Source organism: Ambystoma mexicanum, chromosome 1q (assembly GCF_040938575.1).
Source record: "Ambystoma mexicanum isolate Mex_15411 chromosome 1q, UKY_AmexF1_1, whole genome shotgun sequence".
In the NCBI taxonomy this organism is placed as follows: domain Eukaryota; kingdom Metazoa; phylum Chordata; class Amphibia; order Caudata; family Ambystomatidae; genus Ambystoma; species Ambystoma mexicanum.
In genome coordinates, this window is record NC_090922.1 from 317,109,054 (window position 1) to 317,124,132 (window position 15,079).

The following is a 15,079-nucleotide window of genomic DNA, read 5'->3' on the forward strand; positions in this document are numbered from 1 at the left end:
TGAAGCACTCAAAGGTGAGATAAACAAGGCACCCACATTGAGGAACTTCAGCATGCGAGCCCACATGTTCATCACTGTAGATGGCAGTGTGATGGGTTTAGGAAGTGTCCTCACACAGCTGCAAAATGGACAAGAGTCACCATAACATTTTATTCAAGGGCATCAAAGGGGGAATACATAAACTACTCTGTTGTAGAAAGAGAAGCCCTTGGACTATACTGGTGCTTACAATATTTTGAGACATTCGTATGGGGCTTATTAGTAACTGTGAAAAATGATCATACGCCTTTGATACGCGTGCTCAGCACCGGGAGCATGTCTACGGCCTCTCCTCCGATATGTTGACCAGCCGTGGATGTTATGAACTACAGGGCCATGCTAGACTCTGTTCCATGGGGTGGGAACACAGTAGTGGACAGCCTGCCTGCCAATGGAGAGGAAGATAGATCAGCACATTCAGAGGCACAATAGATCATGGAGAAAAACAGCTACATGGTGCTAGCAAGAAACATGGCCATCGGTGAAGAGTGGATAGAATATAATAGGCCGGATCAGGAAGCAGAACACGTCCTGCGCGGGATCAAGGAAGATTCAGAGAGTGTAAAGCAAGTAATGCTGGAATACAAGGATGTACACCATGAACTTTCAGATGGTTACTGGGGAATAACGAGAGCAAGAATACTAGTCAGAATCGTTTGATTTGAGAAGAAAAGTTATGGAACTCCTCATGAAGGTCGCAGTATGACCAAGAGTAGGGTGTGAGAAAATTATTGGTGGCCCGGGAATGTACTCAGATATTGAAAGTCTAGTCAGGGAGTGTGGCCACTGTGGCTTCAGTGGTAAGACCGAGAAAACTTGATGTCAACCCCTACAGGTCATGGAATTACCCGAGAAAGTATGGGCCAAAGAAATAATAGCTATCCATTCAAAACACTAGGATCGCGCATGATCTATGTGATAGTACTAATTCATTATACGTCCAAGTGGGTGGAATGGGGCGTAGAAAATGCAATCAGGTTTCTCACCTCTGTGCTTTACCGTGTAGGGGTTTTGACATGTTGGTTATAGACAATGTAATCAAATTTCTGTCTGCAGAGATGTGGGTGTTTTTGACATTTTGTAACATAATGCATAGTCCCACTTCGTTACATCACCCATCAGCCAAAGGACTTGCGGAGAAAATTAATCACTTCCTAAAGAATGGCCTACAGTTGGCCTTAGCAAGCACCTTAGATTGGAAGGATATACTCCGAGAGGCAGTCTGTTCTTGCAGGCTCACACCCCATTCGAGCACAGGTGTTGAACATCTTGTGATGATGAAAGGGTGAAAGGCAGTTATGAAGCCCAATCTGCCATGGTTTGTAAAGACTGGAGGGTTGAATGTTGATATGGAAGGTCTCTTGGAAAGAGTGAGAGGGAAATGGAATCATGACTCACAAACGTGTTAAAGAACCCTAAGTTAAGCTAAGGAGTCTAGGGACCAGTAAATGAGGCGAGACATTTGCCTAAGGGGTTGAGGGATTGAAGAAATCGGAACTTCCTCAAATAGTCACCACTAAGAGCAGAGTATGGACACACTTGACATCGGAAAATGCAATGATGTGACCAGTTCTGTTCCAAGGCAGGTATCAGTGGAGGAAAGCACAGAAATCTGACAATACCCAATGGGACCAAACATTACAGAAGAAATGGCAGTTAGAGGAGCCCAATCACTGGGCATCAAGAGTTTTGTCTACTAGTGATGCACTTGCCAGTCTGTTACCTTGTTGTCCCCTTAAGTGGCTGCAGCCTAGGCACATTGGATGGGGGCTCTGGCCTTCCCCAAGCCCCTATTAGTACAGTGCATTAATTAAGCAGAGGAGGTTCGAGAAAGCCCCCACTACAGGTCCAAAGATCCCAATAAACAATAAAGAGTTATTAAGAAATTCAAAATCCTGCTAGGAATTTTCTTTCTTTCTTTTGCCCTGATTGGCTGTCTATTTCAGGGCAAATAGGGTAGGATACAGCATTTATTAGTGACCTTACAGAGTGCAGTTCACATGGAGGGGATCATGAATATGGGATGATGCTTTGGGCAGCATGCACCATAGTACTCCTTCTTCACCCGAGCTGCTGCCACCCTGTGGAATCTCCCTTTAAAAAGCTAGGCCCACCTCTCAAATGAAGCGATCCATCTCTCCTTCATCCACCCAAGCTCCTCCTCATGGATGAGGCCCAACCAGGCCGAACCATGTCATGTGATTCTTGTGGCCTCGTGCAGAAGGGATGTGATCTAGCAGTTCGGGTTGGACTGACCCTTTTGGGGTGGGACCAAGCCTGATTTGCATGTGGGTTTTCCCCTTCTGTAATGGCTTGGTAGGTGAAGAACGATGGTCTGGAGGGTTGCCCAGAGCAATGCCAGAGGTTAATATTCATTCCAAACCTTCCACCCATCACCTTTTTGTTTTTGCTCCTCCTCTAGCCAGACATGTATTGCAATCTCGCTTTTAATCCAGCCTCTGTAGACAATCACATTGTGGCCTTGAGACTAAACCTCCTTGCAATACCAAAGGGGTTTAGGTGATAATGCATTTTAGGACACTGGCCCCAGATGCCTGAGGGTTAGGTGCGCAATACATATGTAATAATAAATAAAAAAAGACATACTTCTTTGCTACTTAGAGAACCCCTCTGCTCTCCAATCTTTTCGGTGCTATCTGTCGTGATGCTGGGTTCCTGACTTTGCCAGGACCATCAGTGCTGTGTTAGTTATTACTGACTGAATTGTTAACAAGTGCCACTGCATTATCACTGGTCTCGTCCAGACCACAGGCACCATCCAGCCTATATGTCCAATTAGGACAGGTTTTGTCAACACAACTCAAGTTTTCAGGTTAAACAAATTCAGGATAGTGTACCTATGTTTGGCTAAAACAACTTTTTATCTTTTTATGTGTAAATAAATCGGCATTGCTCGATGCAAGTGGCAGCATTTTTGCTAAGCCGGTTAGGGGAATCTGGAGACCTGAATCGATGAGCAGAGCGCGATTCACCATCTGCAAGCAGGGTTTCAACCTAGCTCAACCACAATCGACCAAAGTCTCCATCTTCAGGTAATTTGTAGCAAATATGTGACCCTGTGGAAAATGTTCTTATATTCTGTTTTGATAGACCTAGAAACGGCCTGCGGCTGGGTTCTGAGGGCAAGGCTATGGGAAGTTTTAGCAAATATGAACATTCCCCCATCTCTGCTGAGGGCTATGCATGGTTTATATCAGAATAATGAGGCAGTGGTCAGGTGGAAGTTGGATGGGAGCACCACTAAGACCATAGGGATAAAGATGGTCGTGCGTCAAGGCTGTGTCATTGCCCCCAAGCTATATTGTTTATTCATCAACAGGGTTTGTAAGAGGTTGCTTGAGTTTCCCTCGGATGCCCCATCGTTGGCGGGCGATAGCATTCCAAATCTCCTGTTCGCAGACAATGCAGTGCTCATGTCACTTTCCGCAGTTGGATTTAAACTACAGTTAGCTGAATTTGAGAATGTTTGCTTGGCTCATGGATTAACTGTTAATACAAGCAAGACCAAAAGCATTGGATTTCAGAGGGAATTGGGCAAAGCACAAAGCCATAAAAAATTTGGAATTGAATGGAGACCCTCTGCATAGTCCGCAAGGCTTTCTGGGGCCGGGATCCGAAGTATCTACAACGCTCTCTTCATATAAACTCTCCCTCTATATCCCTCCGCTCATCCTCCTCCAACTCTCTGCGGGTGAGTCACGTTCACAAAAAGATATTTGGGGGTAGATCTTTATCCTCTGCAGGTGCCTCCCTCTGAAACAGCCTCCCTGCCTCTCTCCATCTTGAGCTGGAGCACCTTAAGTTCTGGAAACTCCTCAAGACCTTCCTCTTCTCTTCCTCCTTCTCTCTCCCTCTCCCATGCTAACCTCCGTTCTTTTTCTCTCCACCCTTCTTCCTCCTTAACTCTGTTCAGTTTTCTGCTGACTGGTTGCCTGGTTCACCTCCAGAGCCTTACAGGTCACAGGCTCTCCAGCCAATCTTTTTGCACTTGATTCCAGGCTGCTGCACTATGTTCAGCATTACTGCACTTTCAGCGTACGCTCCAAAACCGGGGCAACCTCTCAGCATTTAACCCATGGCCCTGCTGGACCAGATGTGTTTGTTCCCCTGTTCCCCCCCAACCCCTCCTCCTCGCACCTCTGTCTGTATGCATGCATAACCTAAATGTACTAGGACTAGCAAGTTTGTCTGTCCTCGCCCTGCCCCGCCCCCTTTTCTGTCCCCACTCCCAAGCTTTGGTTCAACTGTAACACTTCATGCACGCACTAGGAGAAATGCCGTCAGGCCTAGTATGCAAATTTTCTGTTTAGAGCCTTACTGCACTTTCAGCGTACGCTCCACGAGTGGGGCAACCTCTCTGCATTTAACCCATGGCCCTGCTGGACTGGATGTGTTTGTTCCCCCCCGAACCTCCCTTCCTCACACCTCTGTCTGTACCCATGCATAACCTAAATGTACTAGGACTAGTAAGTTTGTCTGTCCTCCATTAGTGTGCGAACTTTCTGTTTAGATCATTCGGAAATTTCAAGGCCTAAGAATGATTACTGTGTTCCCTTGTTCCCTTGTTCCCTTCCCGCCTTGAAGCACTTTGAAGCACTCCACCAGCACTGTATAAATAAATAATTACATTGAACAAGTGCTCACTTATGACGATCTTGGGTTCAGAGAAAGAGACGATTGCCGATGGACTGCCCAAAAAGTTAAATCGGGCTTGACTCTAACTAGCTACAGTGGTGTGATCGCTAGGGTTGCCCGTGAGCATGTGGGTGGGCTGGTCAAGGTGTCCATTGAAGCCACCATGGTGCAGGCCAGGCAGGGAGCCTGGTATGGGACAGAGCTATGGAGATATGCCAATTGTGGCTCAATGTCCACAACAGAAGATAATTGTATTAAGACGTTTTACTCGTGCCCCAAACCTGACAGTTTATACAGAGCTGGACCTTTAAAGACTTGATTGCCTGTGCAGGTCTAAACCTATTTACCTGTGGGCAAGAATCTGGACCACAGCAGCACTATCAAAATATAGGGATGCAGTGACAGAGGTGCTGGTCCAGGCAGGAGGCCCCTCAATACTGTGGTTCCAACAGGTCATGAGCAAACTGACTGCCATAGGGTTAAGTGCCTTTTGGTCTCAACCAGATTAGATGAGACCATCATCCAAGTTAGTGATTAAACAAGCACTGAAAGTAAAAACAAATATGGGCACTCTGGGCCTGTTGAATCAGAAACTGCGGCTCAGGTATTATTGGGACTGAAGACAATCTCGGTTACAAGGAATATTAGGACGTTGTACAGCCTAAATACCTGAGAACAGTGTATGTTAAACTGTGACTGGTCATCCTACCTCTGAGACAGTGGACTAGCAAATGGAGTAATGGGGGAGAGGATGTATGTCCATTATGTCGCATGATACCTGAGAGCACTATTCATTATATTTTAATTTGCCCAGGCTATTTAGATCTCAGGAGAAAAATCTTGAGGCTATTATTTGTGGCAAGATTGATATGCTCAATGGAACAGGCCATGACAATATGCCGTGACTTGTCTGATAGCCTAGTGGTCTATTCTGTGTTTAGCTATTTGAGCAGAGTCGGGAGGAGGAGAATGGCAAAAATCAAAACAACTTAGAATTGAAGATCTCTAGTTGTGAACTTGCTCTGCATAGCCTGAGTGGTATGTTTTAATATTTGTACTATTTTACATGTGCTGTGTTTTTCTGGCTTCAGATCATTTGTTTTATACGCTTGATGCATTTTAGGTCTTAATATCTGTATTTTAAAATATATGTTGTGTTTTTATTTGTATGTGTATGTGCTTTTATGGCAAATTGCCGAAATAAAGCTGATTGATTGAAATCTTAGTCTGCTTTTTATATTTGTATTGTTTTGTTTATGACTATTATACTAAATTATGTCCCATAATCTAATGAAAGGAGCCCTGCAGTTTTAGGTGCACTGGCACACTATTTCAACCAAACCTTTACTATGTTGAGAATAGAAAGTGGTCTGTGGCTGTAAAATGTTTAAGCTTCTTCGGAACATAACTGCAGACAGTGCCTCTTTTTAGACCAAACTTCCAGTGATGTTGACATTCCACAATAGCACGACCAGTCGAAACCGGAAATCTTGTTGCATTATCATGTCAGAAGTATAAGAAGTATAAGAAGGGTTTCTCTTAAGCGAACTCTAAAGCTAGATTTGGAAACTACAAAGCTGGTGGAAAGGGACAGGCAAGGGACACCTAACAGGGTAGAGAACAAGAAGAAAGTGTAGTCTAGACAAATGACAAGAAAAAGGAGAAGGGAGAAAAAGGCCGGCTGAGATGATCAACAAGTCGGGTGTGGGAGACATGCATTTGATGAACAATCTGGAATCCGGCTAGCAGTGTGCACTGGTTAGACTTGACACTTCTCACACACGCAAAGGGAAGTTGAATGCCTCTGTGGAGGTAACCCTAAAGGTTACTCAATCTGCAATCCCCATGGAAGGGGGGCAACAAGAGTTGATGCTGTGTCTGGACCCCAAGGCACAAGATAGAAGTGTACTTGCATGACCCGGGCCTATATAGATCCACCCAAATGTACAGTAGATGCTTTCTGTGGAACAGCAATGAAAGTGCTGTTACATCAAGTATACTGTGGGAATGGTAGTCCTTCCCTTTGATGCATGCTTGCATTGTTCCTTTCTTCTGGAAATCTGGGTTTCTGCAATAACAGGTCAGAGTGGGATTCTGGGTTCGATGTGACGATGGATGTCAAGGTGCAGCTAGAATGCAGGCCGAGACACCCGGGTGCAGCTATGCAGAATTGTGGCAGGTTTGGCCCCTTATGGAGATGTCTGAGGGGAGAAGTTCATCACTTCAGTCCTGGCAAAGCATTGAAAGATATTCACTGATGTAGCTATACTCCTAGCAAAATCCAGAAGTTGACACTTTCCAGAAGAAGCAAATGTTTTGTTTAAAATTCCTTTTCTTTTTTCAAACTAAAATGAGGTACATTTTAGGGCATCAAGTGCTAAATATTCTGCTGCATTAATTCCACACGGGGAATGTCAGCATTAAGAACCTAATTCATTTAGCAATTATTTTTACAATAAAGTACACAAGCTGCTCTTTAGGACACTCATAGACCTCGGGGTAAAACACTGGTTAGTGGTAGAAAACACCACACTCGCACACACTCACACACACTCTGTTTTGGTAACAAGACCATAAACATCTTACCACTGCCACAGCTGGTGATTGAAGCAGTTCCGTGGGACTCATGACGGTGAAGTATGCAACGTTGATCATTACGTAGCTAAATGTTACTAGTGGAATCCCAATGATGATCGACAAAGGTAGATTTCTAGGAGAATGGTAAGACAACTGTTTCAATATCAATGATAAATGACTGCGTAACCGTAAGTAATAAACAGCAGTGGGAAGATGATGGAATGCAGAAGACCTGTTGAAGAACCATTTCTGTTCTTTGTCCTGCCATCCACAATATGATAGATGCACTATGATTAGTTTATTGTCATTTAGCAAGTTTGTAAAGACACAAAGGTATCTAACATACAAAATACAAAAAAGAAAATGCAGATCCAAATAAAACATGCAGATCGAACCAAGATAATTCAAGATTCTCAGGCTATCCTCACGACAAATGATTGGCAGTAGAATGTCTCAACTCTTAAAAGGGAAAAGGTGATTACTATATGTTAGGGAGAATTCTCAACATGTGCTAATTTCCCTTACCTTTTGAGACCTCCAGCAACTTTGCTGGATTTCTAGGATTTGATTTTTTTACCTGGGAAGAGTGCAAGCCTTTTTTCCCACTCTTCCATGTATTTTGGATGTGTTTTACTTTTGTGTTCTTTGGTTGTGGAGTTTTAAAACAACTCCAATGGCATCATCTTTTTCTGTGTGTCACACAGCACCTTCATTGCAGTGGCACAGGGATGTCTTTTAGACTTCCCAAGGTTTAAATACCTGCTCTGGGACTGACTACTTTCTCCCAGAGCATGTAAAGTTAAATTGTCTTTACTAGTCTCTTTAAATTTACTGACCTAGTCAGGGACATCATTTCACCAAAATGCTAGGGGTAGCTGATGTGACATCACACGACCCTTGACCCCTGGTGACATCACAGGAAGTGATGTCATTTGACCCCACCCCAAAGGGATATCGCGGGATGCGATGGAATGCGACCTTTCACCCGTTGACAGAACAGGAAGTGCTATCACATAGCATTGTACACTACAAAAAATATGGTTACGTTATCGCTATGATATGATGTACATTTCATACAAGAATGGATCGCTATATGTATCGTTAAGATCAGTGTGTATAGGCCCATATTACCAAATGACTGTGAATGCAAGCAGACGTCCATGGCCAAATGATAATGATGTGTTTTTATATAGCCCTTACACCTAAGCGCTTTATATAGAAAAAATATACACCCAATATCACCCAACCTGTGTTGATAGTCATTTATCGACCTCAGAAGGATGAAAGGCTGAGTTGAGGCATTTAAGAACAGACTAAATCAGTGACTCACCCCCTGAAGTGTGCCTGAAATAAACCTTTAATGAGTCTAGCAATTATTGTATAGAATTCCAGAAAGACACATTATTTGGTATTCCTAATCTTTCTTATTTAGGGTCAGTGCTGAAAGTGTTAGACTGTGTCACTCCTTTTCTTCTTTTTCTTCTTTTTTTTAAGGGACCTGAACAAGAAAGCCAGCCACGCCAGAACTAAAGAGCCACATGGTGCTGGCCACAGCCCATGAGCTTGCATTACAAAAAAAAACCCACGTTTTTTCTTTTTTTTTCTAGAGGTCGCAAGGGATTTTTCCCAACCGCTAACAACGGTAGCTAAAAATCGGGTCAGCCATGTTTTTCAATATAGCGCCCAAGACCTATCTGTAAAAACAGACTCCGGTCATCTTTTTTCGCCATTTCTTTTAGGAAAGGTCCTTATTGTGTTTGTCTCTGTGCGCCAAACAAGGTTTGGTCCCTTTGTTTGTTGGCCTTTGGCGGGCTTCAGTGCTGAAGCCCTCCTCTGGCGCCTGAGTGTCTAGGGTGGACAGGATGTGAGGGAGGTGCCCGAAACTTCCCGTGCTTAGTCTCCTAGGAGACCTGAATGCACTCTGGCGTGATTGGCACGCTGGCTGTCCGGCAAGGACAGCCACCCTGCTGTGTGAGTGACAGCCAGGCTGGAATGAATGGGGGAAAACTGATTAAAAGCAGGTCTATGGGACTTGGAAAGCCGAGTCGACCACTGGAACGAAAGAACCGAAGACGAGCTGAAGGAAGAGGACTGCTGCAACTCCTGGACGACAGGTGAAGCCCTGCTGCAGGTCCGAATTGCCTGAAACTCCATTGACAGAGAAGCCCTTCAAGGTCAACTTCTTCCCTTGAGTTTGGTGGGAACAACCAACTCGCAAGCCACCTGGACACCGTCCCCATCTGGTCGAATTTTCATCAGAGTGCTGTTGAAAACCGGATAGCCAGAGGGAAGGAAACCAGCTGGTGGACGTTAAGGCGCTCACACCTTAAACTGACGTCTTGCTACAGCTTTTGGCCTCATCCCTGGGCAGTGCAGGAACTTCCCAATGTCCTCCTTCTTGTCCCCATGACTGAAGCTCAGGAACAGAGAGATCTGCTCTAACTGCCAGGAACAACTGCCTCAGCTACAGCTTTCTTCATTGACAAGGTACTGTGCAAACGCGATCCGGAAATATTTTCGGCCATCGAGAAGGTGCGTGAAACTTTCCACAACTACGAAGGCTTGTGCTCCTCTTTTCGCCTAGCCAAATTCTGCTAATCTATGTGGCAAAGACTTAACCGTTATGTACCAGATCCGTGCTATCCCATACAAAAGACTCTGAACCATTGACTTTGGCCCAGGCCTATTGAGAAGAATTGCTGGTTGTATCTAACTGAAACCCTTTGCCCTGCCTATGAATGTATTTGGGCTGTCTAGTCTTATAACCTTGTCTTTTTACTACTCCTTTAATAAGTATCTGAAGTGCCATTTTGCTCCCACATCATTTGGAGCTAAACTTGTTCATTTACTTACCGGTTGTATTTTTGTGGTTTATTAGTGTGTGATATTGAGCTTCTATGCTAGTGTAATGTTTTCTAACTGACTGAGTAAATAAATCTATATTCTTTTACCAACAAACCTTGACTATTGGATATTTGAATCACTGTGATTGTTGGTCCTTTGTGTAACTTGTTCTACTGCTCATTTAAACTCTTGAGATAAGTCTGGCTGCTCAGCCATCGCTACCACTTTACTGTGTAGTACAGGCTTACACTTGTAGTCCTAATTACCTGTAGTGTTCCTAAAGGGTATTGCAGGTGATTCTGCCTAACACTGGTGTACAGTGGCGAGGATAAAATATACTTGTTACACTTAGAGTGCTACTTTCACCTTTGTTCAAATAATCCTCCCAAGGCCAAGCAACACTAGTAAAGCAATTGTTTTATCATGACTGATATGGAAAGCTATAGACAGGAGATCCTCGTGACTTTAACTGTTGATCATGTGAGATGTATATGTGTAAAGCTAGGAATCTCACCCTAAAAGGCAAAAAGGTTGAATTGATAGAAAAGTTGTTTGAATACTAAAGTCTGAGGAGTGGGTCTGAAACCCCCACACGTACAGCAAATGTGGAAAATGTTGATGAGGATGATAATATGTCAGAGCCCAGCTCTAATATTGTGGATGAGTTAGATGAGGCAGAAGAGTCTCAGAATGTAGGCCCTGTCTTACCTCTACCTGCTCATAGACCTCAACCTTTGAGCACAGGGACCCCATTCAGGTCCAATCCTATGTCCTAAATTTGTTTCACTTGAAAAGATGAGACTGAAGTTAGAATTTAAAAGAATCCAAGCTCAATCGGAAAACAAGCATCAAGAGCTTAGACTCAGAGAAATGGAATTGAATCATGCACTTGAAATGAAAAAGTTGTCTCTTGAAACTGGTTCTCTCCCATAGTCCTCTAGGTCTTCCAGTCCTAAGAGGCCTCGCATGCCCAAAGATGCAGTAAGTATGTTTGAGGTTAAGCTTGATATTTTGGATTGGTTGGCTGCTTTTGAATATAACCATGGGATTCAAGACATTACAGGGAATCAGTTGATTCCTTGGCTTTTTTCTAGGCTACCCCCTGTTGCAACTAATCTGGTAATGGAGTTGGGGGATATAGACAGAAAGGAGTATGAAACTGAGAAAGCTAGCTTTGATAGCTAGATTTGGGAAGACCCCTTCTCAGTATCTTAAGAGGTTTAGAACCCTCAAAAAGCATGATGGCACCCCTTGGGCTAGCTGGGTGACTGAATGTTTGAAAAACTTAGATGGATGGGTTAAGGGTTACAGAGTGAACACTTATGAAGGTTTGAGGAATTTGTTTATGTTGGAATCTATTTATGATGCCTCCTCTCCTGAGACAGCACTTGGCTGACTCTAAGGAAATTGATCCAAAGAGGTTAGTAAGGGCTGCTGATTTGTGGGTTGCCAACCGAATCATGCTAATGTACCTTCTGGTGACAAACCAGAAGGAGGACAGAACAAACCCCCATTCATCAAGATATTTGGTCAATGTTATGCTTGTGGGTTAACTGACCATGTGAAAGGGGATCATAGATGTAAGAGTAAACCTTCAGGGGTCCACACTGTCGCCTTCGCCTTCTCCCCTGTGGATGAAGTACCAATGGCAAGTGGAAACTTTCACTTACTGGCTGAGGAACCCATGAAAGTCTCAGCCAGTGTTTCTTTAGTATCCCTGGGTCTGTGGGAACAGCAGAACGTAGATGTATATAACTCTATTCCAGATAATACCAAAGAGTATTTTTTTTTTTGAGTATTTAATCAAAAATTTGATTTTTACAACATCGTTATTTTTCTCTTTCTTTTACTCGAGTATAGTCATCGTTTTACACTTTGGTTTGGGATTTGTGTTTGTGTTTCTGGTCGCTTTAAGAAGAGAGTCTTAGTTTTCGTTTCGTTTCACAGTGAGTTTTTCTGTTAAGGCGTGAAGGATTTTGAATGTCGCTAGTTGCCACGATGTGCGATCACCACTTATCATTCTTTTCCACCATGTTTCTTCATCAGTTACCGCAGAATGTTGGCAGATATATTTCATATAGGGATGACGGATATCTGTCAAACTTGGGCAAGACAGTATAAGGTGTCGAATGGTCTCTTTGTCGTTGCCACAAAATCTACAGATGTTAGTCAACGATTGGTTCCTTATGTGGCGGATTTCATTGGTGTCCACAAGATTCAGTCTTGCTCTCATTATGAGATTACGTGCCGCTCGGCTAGGACATTTTTTGATGTAGCTCTGTAGATCATCTCGTTTTTTCCATAGCGAGGGTAAGTGAGAGACAAGCTTGTAATCTGAGGCTGCATCTAAAGTGCGAATCCAGTCTATATCTTTTGTTTTTTTTGTTATTCTTGTAGGGTTGTTAATCAGATCCTCCTCTGTGCATTCAATGGTTTTTAGTAGAGCTTGGTTTTCATTTTTCCATTGGATTAGCATAGTGCAGCTTCCCCCTAAGATTTCTTTGGACACCAGGTCGTGGAGGAAGGAGCAATTTGGGAGAATACATTTCCTGTATAGCATCAGAGTGTTGCAATCTACAGTGCCTTGGAAGGAAAGCAGACTGAGTTCTCGACGGATCAGTGTAATTGGAGTTGAATCCGGTAGAGCGAGGGTCGTCCTCCAAAAGTAGGCTTCCAGTTTAGGCCAGAGAGTCTTTGGTAAGCACCGCATAGCTTCTGATCCATATGTTACAATGGGAACCACCTTTTGTTTGTAAAAGTTCAGTAGTGGAATGGTGGAGAATTTACCAAATTTTCTGTCTATTTCTTTGCCTTTTGTTGCCAGGCTTCGAATTTTGTCGAGTAGGGATTCTTGCATAGACGTTTCTTTTGCTGAATTGTCCAGAATTACGCCAAGGTATTTGAAGCTCTTTACTCTTTCAATTTTCATTTTTTCTAGGAACCAGTTAGATTTGTCCCGTGTTCTGGTTTTGCGCTCCATCACCATGATTTTGGTTTTATCGATGTTGATTTTCAGATTGTTCTCGTTACAGAATAACTGTAGATTGGTGAGTTGGCGTTGGAGGCCTATGGGCGTTAAATCCAGCAAGATGAGGTTGTCCGCGTATAGCAGTCTACTGATGCACGCTTGTGCTATTTTTGGTGGGAAGGATCTGATTAAAGTTTCGGAGTGTTGATAATCTCCCATGTAAGCGATAAAGAGGGCCGGGCCAAAGGGCAGCCCTGTTTGACTCCCCTTTGTGTGTCGATTCGGATGGATAAGTTGCCTTGCTGGTTTAATCTCACTTTAATGTTGGTATCCGTGTGAAGTGCCTTAATCGGATTTAGGATGTCGTTTGGGCAGCCCCAGAGAGATAGTTTCTGCCAGAGTCTGGTGCGATCGACTCTATCAAAGGCTTTGGAGAAGTCTATGAAGGCTGTGTACACTTTTGGATGGCCGTCTTTTATTTAGCTTTTCAAGATGGTTAAGAGAAAGATGTTGATCATGGTTCCCAGTGTTTTTTTTAATTTGGCTTGGAAGTTGTCATTGCACGGTGCACATGAGGCCCAAGATTGAATTTATTTAGGAGAAGAGACCCGAAAACTTTCCCTATAGGGTCCAGCAGTGCGATAGGACGGTTGTTTGTGGGGTTTTGCTTATCAACTTTCTTATAAATCGGAACCACTATTGCGGACAGCCATGTTGGAGGTATCGATTGAGTAGCCACGCATCGTGTGAACACAGTTCTTATAAATTTAGCCCATTCAATAGGATGTGATTTTAGATCGAAATTGGTGATTCCGTCAGGTCCAGGGGCTCGAGATTTATTCAATTTTTTGATGATATCGTAGATGTCGTCTAAGTCATCCAACTTTGTCCAGGTGTTAGTTTGGCTCAGGGGATTCCTATCAGTCAACAATGGTTTTGGAGGCTCATATTTAGATAGGGTGTTTGGCTGCTCGAAGAGTGATCTAAAATGGGCGGCCCAAGTAGCTTCGTCAATTGAGTTCGTAATTTCTGGGCCGGTAAGTGAAGATGTTTTGTTAAGTAGTGACCAGAATTCTTTCGAGTTGTTGGTGCAGATGGCTTTTAGCATGGTTTCGGCATCTTGTTGGTGTAATGTCCATCTCTGTCTTCTCACCCAGGATTTGTATTCTCTAATTAGTTCTTTAATTGTTGTTTCTCTTTTGTTCAAGGGGAATACTGCTGCAGATCTTTTTGCTTTCCTGAAGGCACGGCGTCTAAGAACCAGGAGTTTGTTGTACGTATGGATAGGTATTTGAGAGGTTTTGTTTGGATTGGCTTGTTGTGTCTTGTATGAGATAAGCAGAGGGGCGTAGTCCGTAGTTTCATGTTCTGGTGTATCGCTGGATTTTGAGTATCGGTTTGTGAGATCTCTTATGCTTTGGGCTGAGAGGCGCAGTCTATTTCTTTGGTTATTTTGCTCAAGTCCACTCTCCATTTTATCCCGGTTGATGTGTGGTGATTTCCATGTAGTTACCAGGATGTTGTGATCGCTAGATATAGTTAGCTGGACATCAAAGGAGGTTGCTAAAAGTAGCATGGGTTCAGATACAAAAGTATAGTCAATAGTTGATGCCGAATTGTTGTTTGTCCATGTTGGAGGACGGGTGTTGCTTTTGTATACTGTGTCCAAGTTGTGAAGGTGTCTCGAGTTCATCAATTTGGTCCATGCTTCGCCTCGTCGTTCACTCTGCGTATTGGCTTTAGTAGGGTTTTGTTTGCAATGGGCGTTTAGGTCGCCACATATTATAATGTGGTAGGTGTTGTGGGTGGTACGTACTTCGTCCACAGTGGATTCGATTAAGGCCAAAAAGTTTTTTTCATCAATTGCAGCGGGGTTCCAATAGACGTTTAGTATTGCCACCGGAATCGTCTGATGGAGTGCCTCATTGTTAGAAGGGAGTTCCCATGTTAGCAGTAGTGCCAGTAGTGAGTAGTTTGGGACAATAATGTCTGTTA

At 43.5% G+C, this 15,079-nt stretch overlaps 1 protein-coding gene across 1 annotated transcript in view; it reads right to left on the bottom strand.

Moving 5' to 3' along the window:
• SLC7A9 (solute carrier family 7 member 9) overlaps positions 1 to 15,079 on the bottom strand; it is a 659,969-nt gene that overhangs the window by 195,728 nt on the left and 449,162 nt on the right. Inside the window, exon 8 of the mRNA XM_069639081.1 lies at positions 7,282 to 7,405. Coding sequence (XP_069495182.1) covers positions 7,282 to 7,405 — 124 coding nt within the window. The remainder of the gene's footprint in view (positions 1 to 7,281; positions 7,406 to 15,079) is intronic.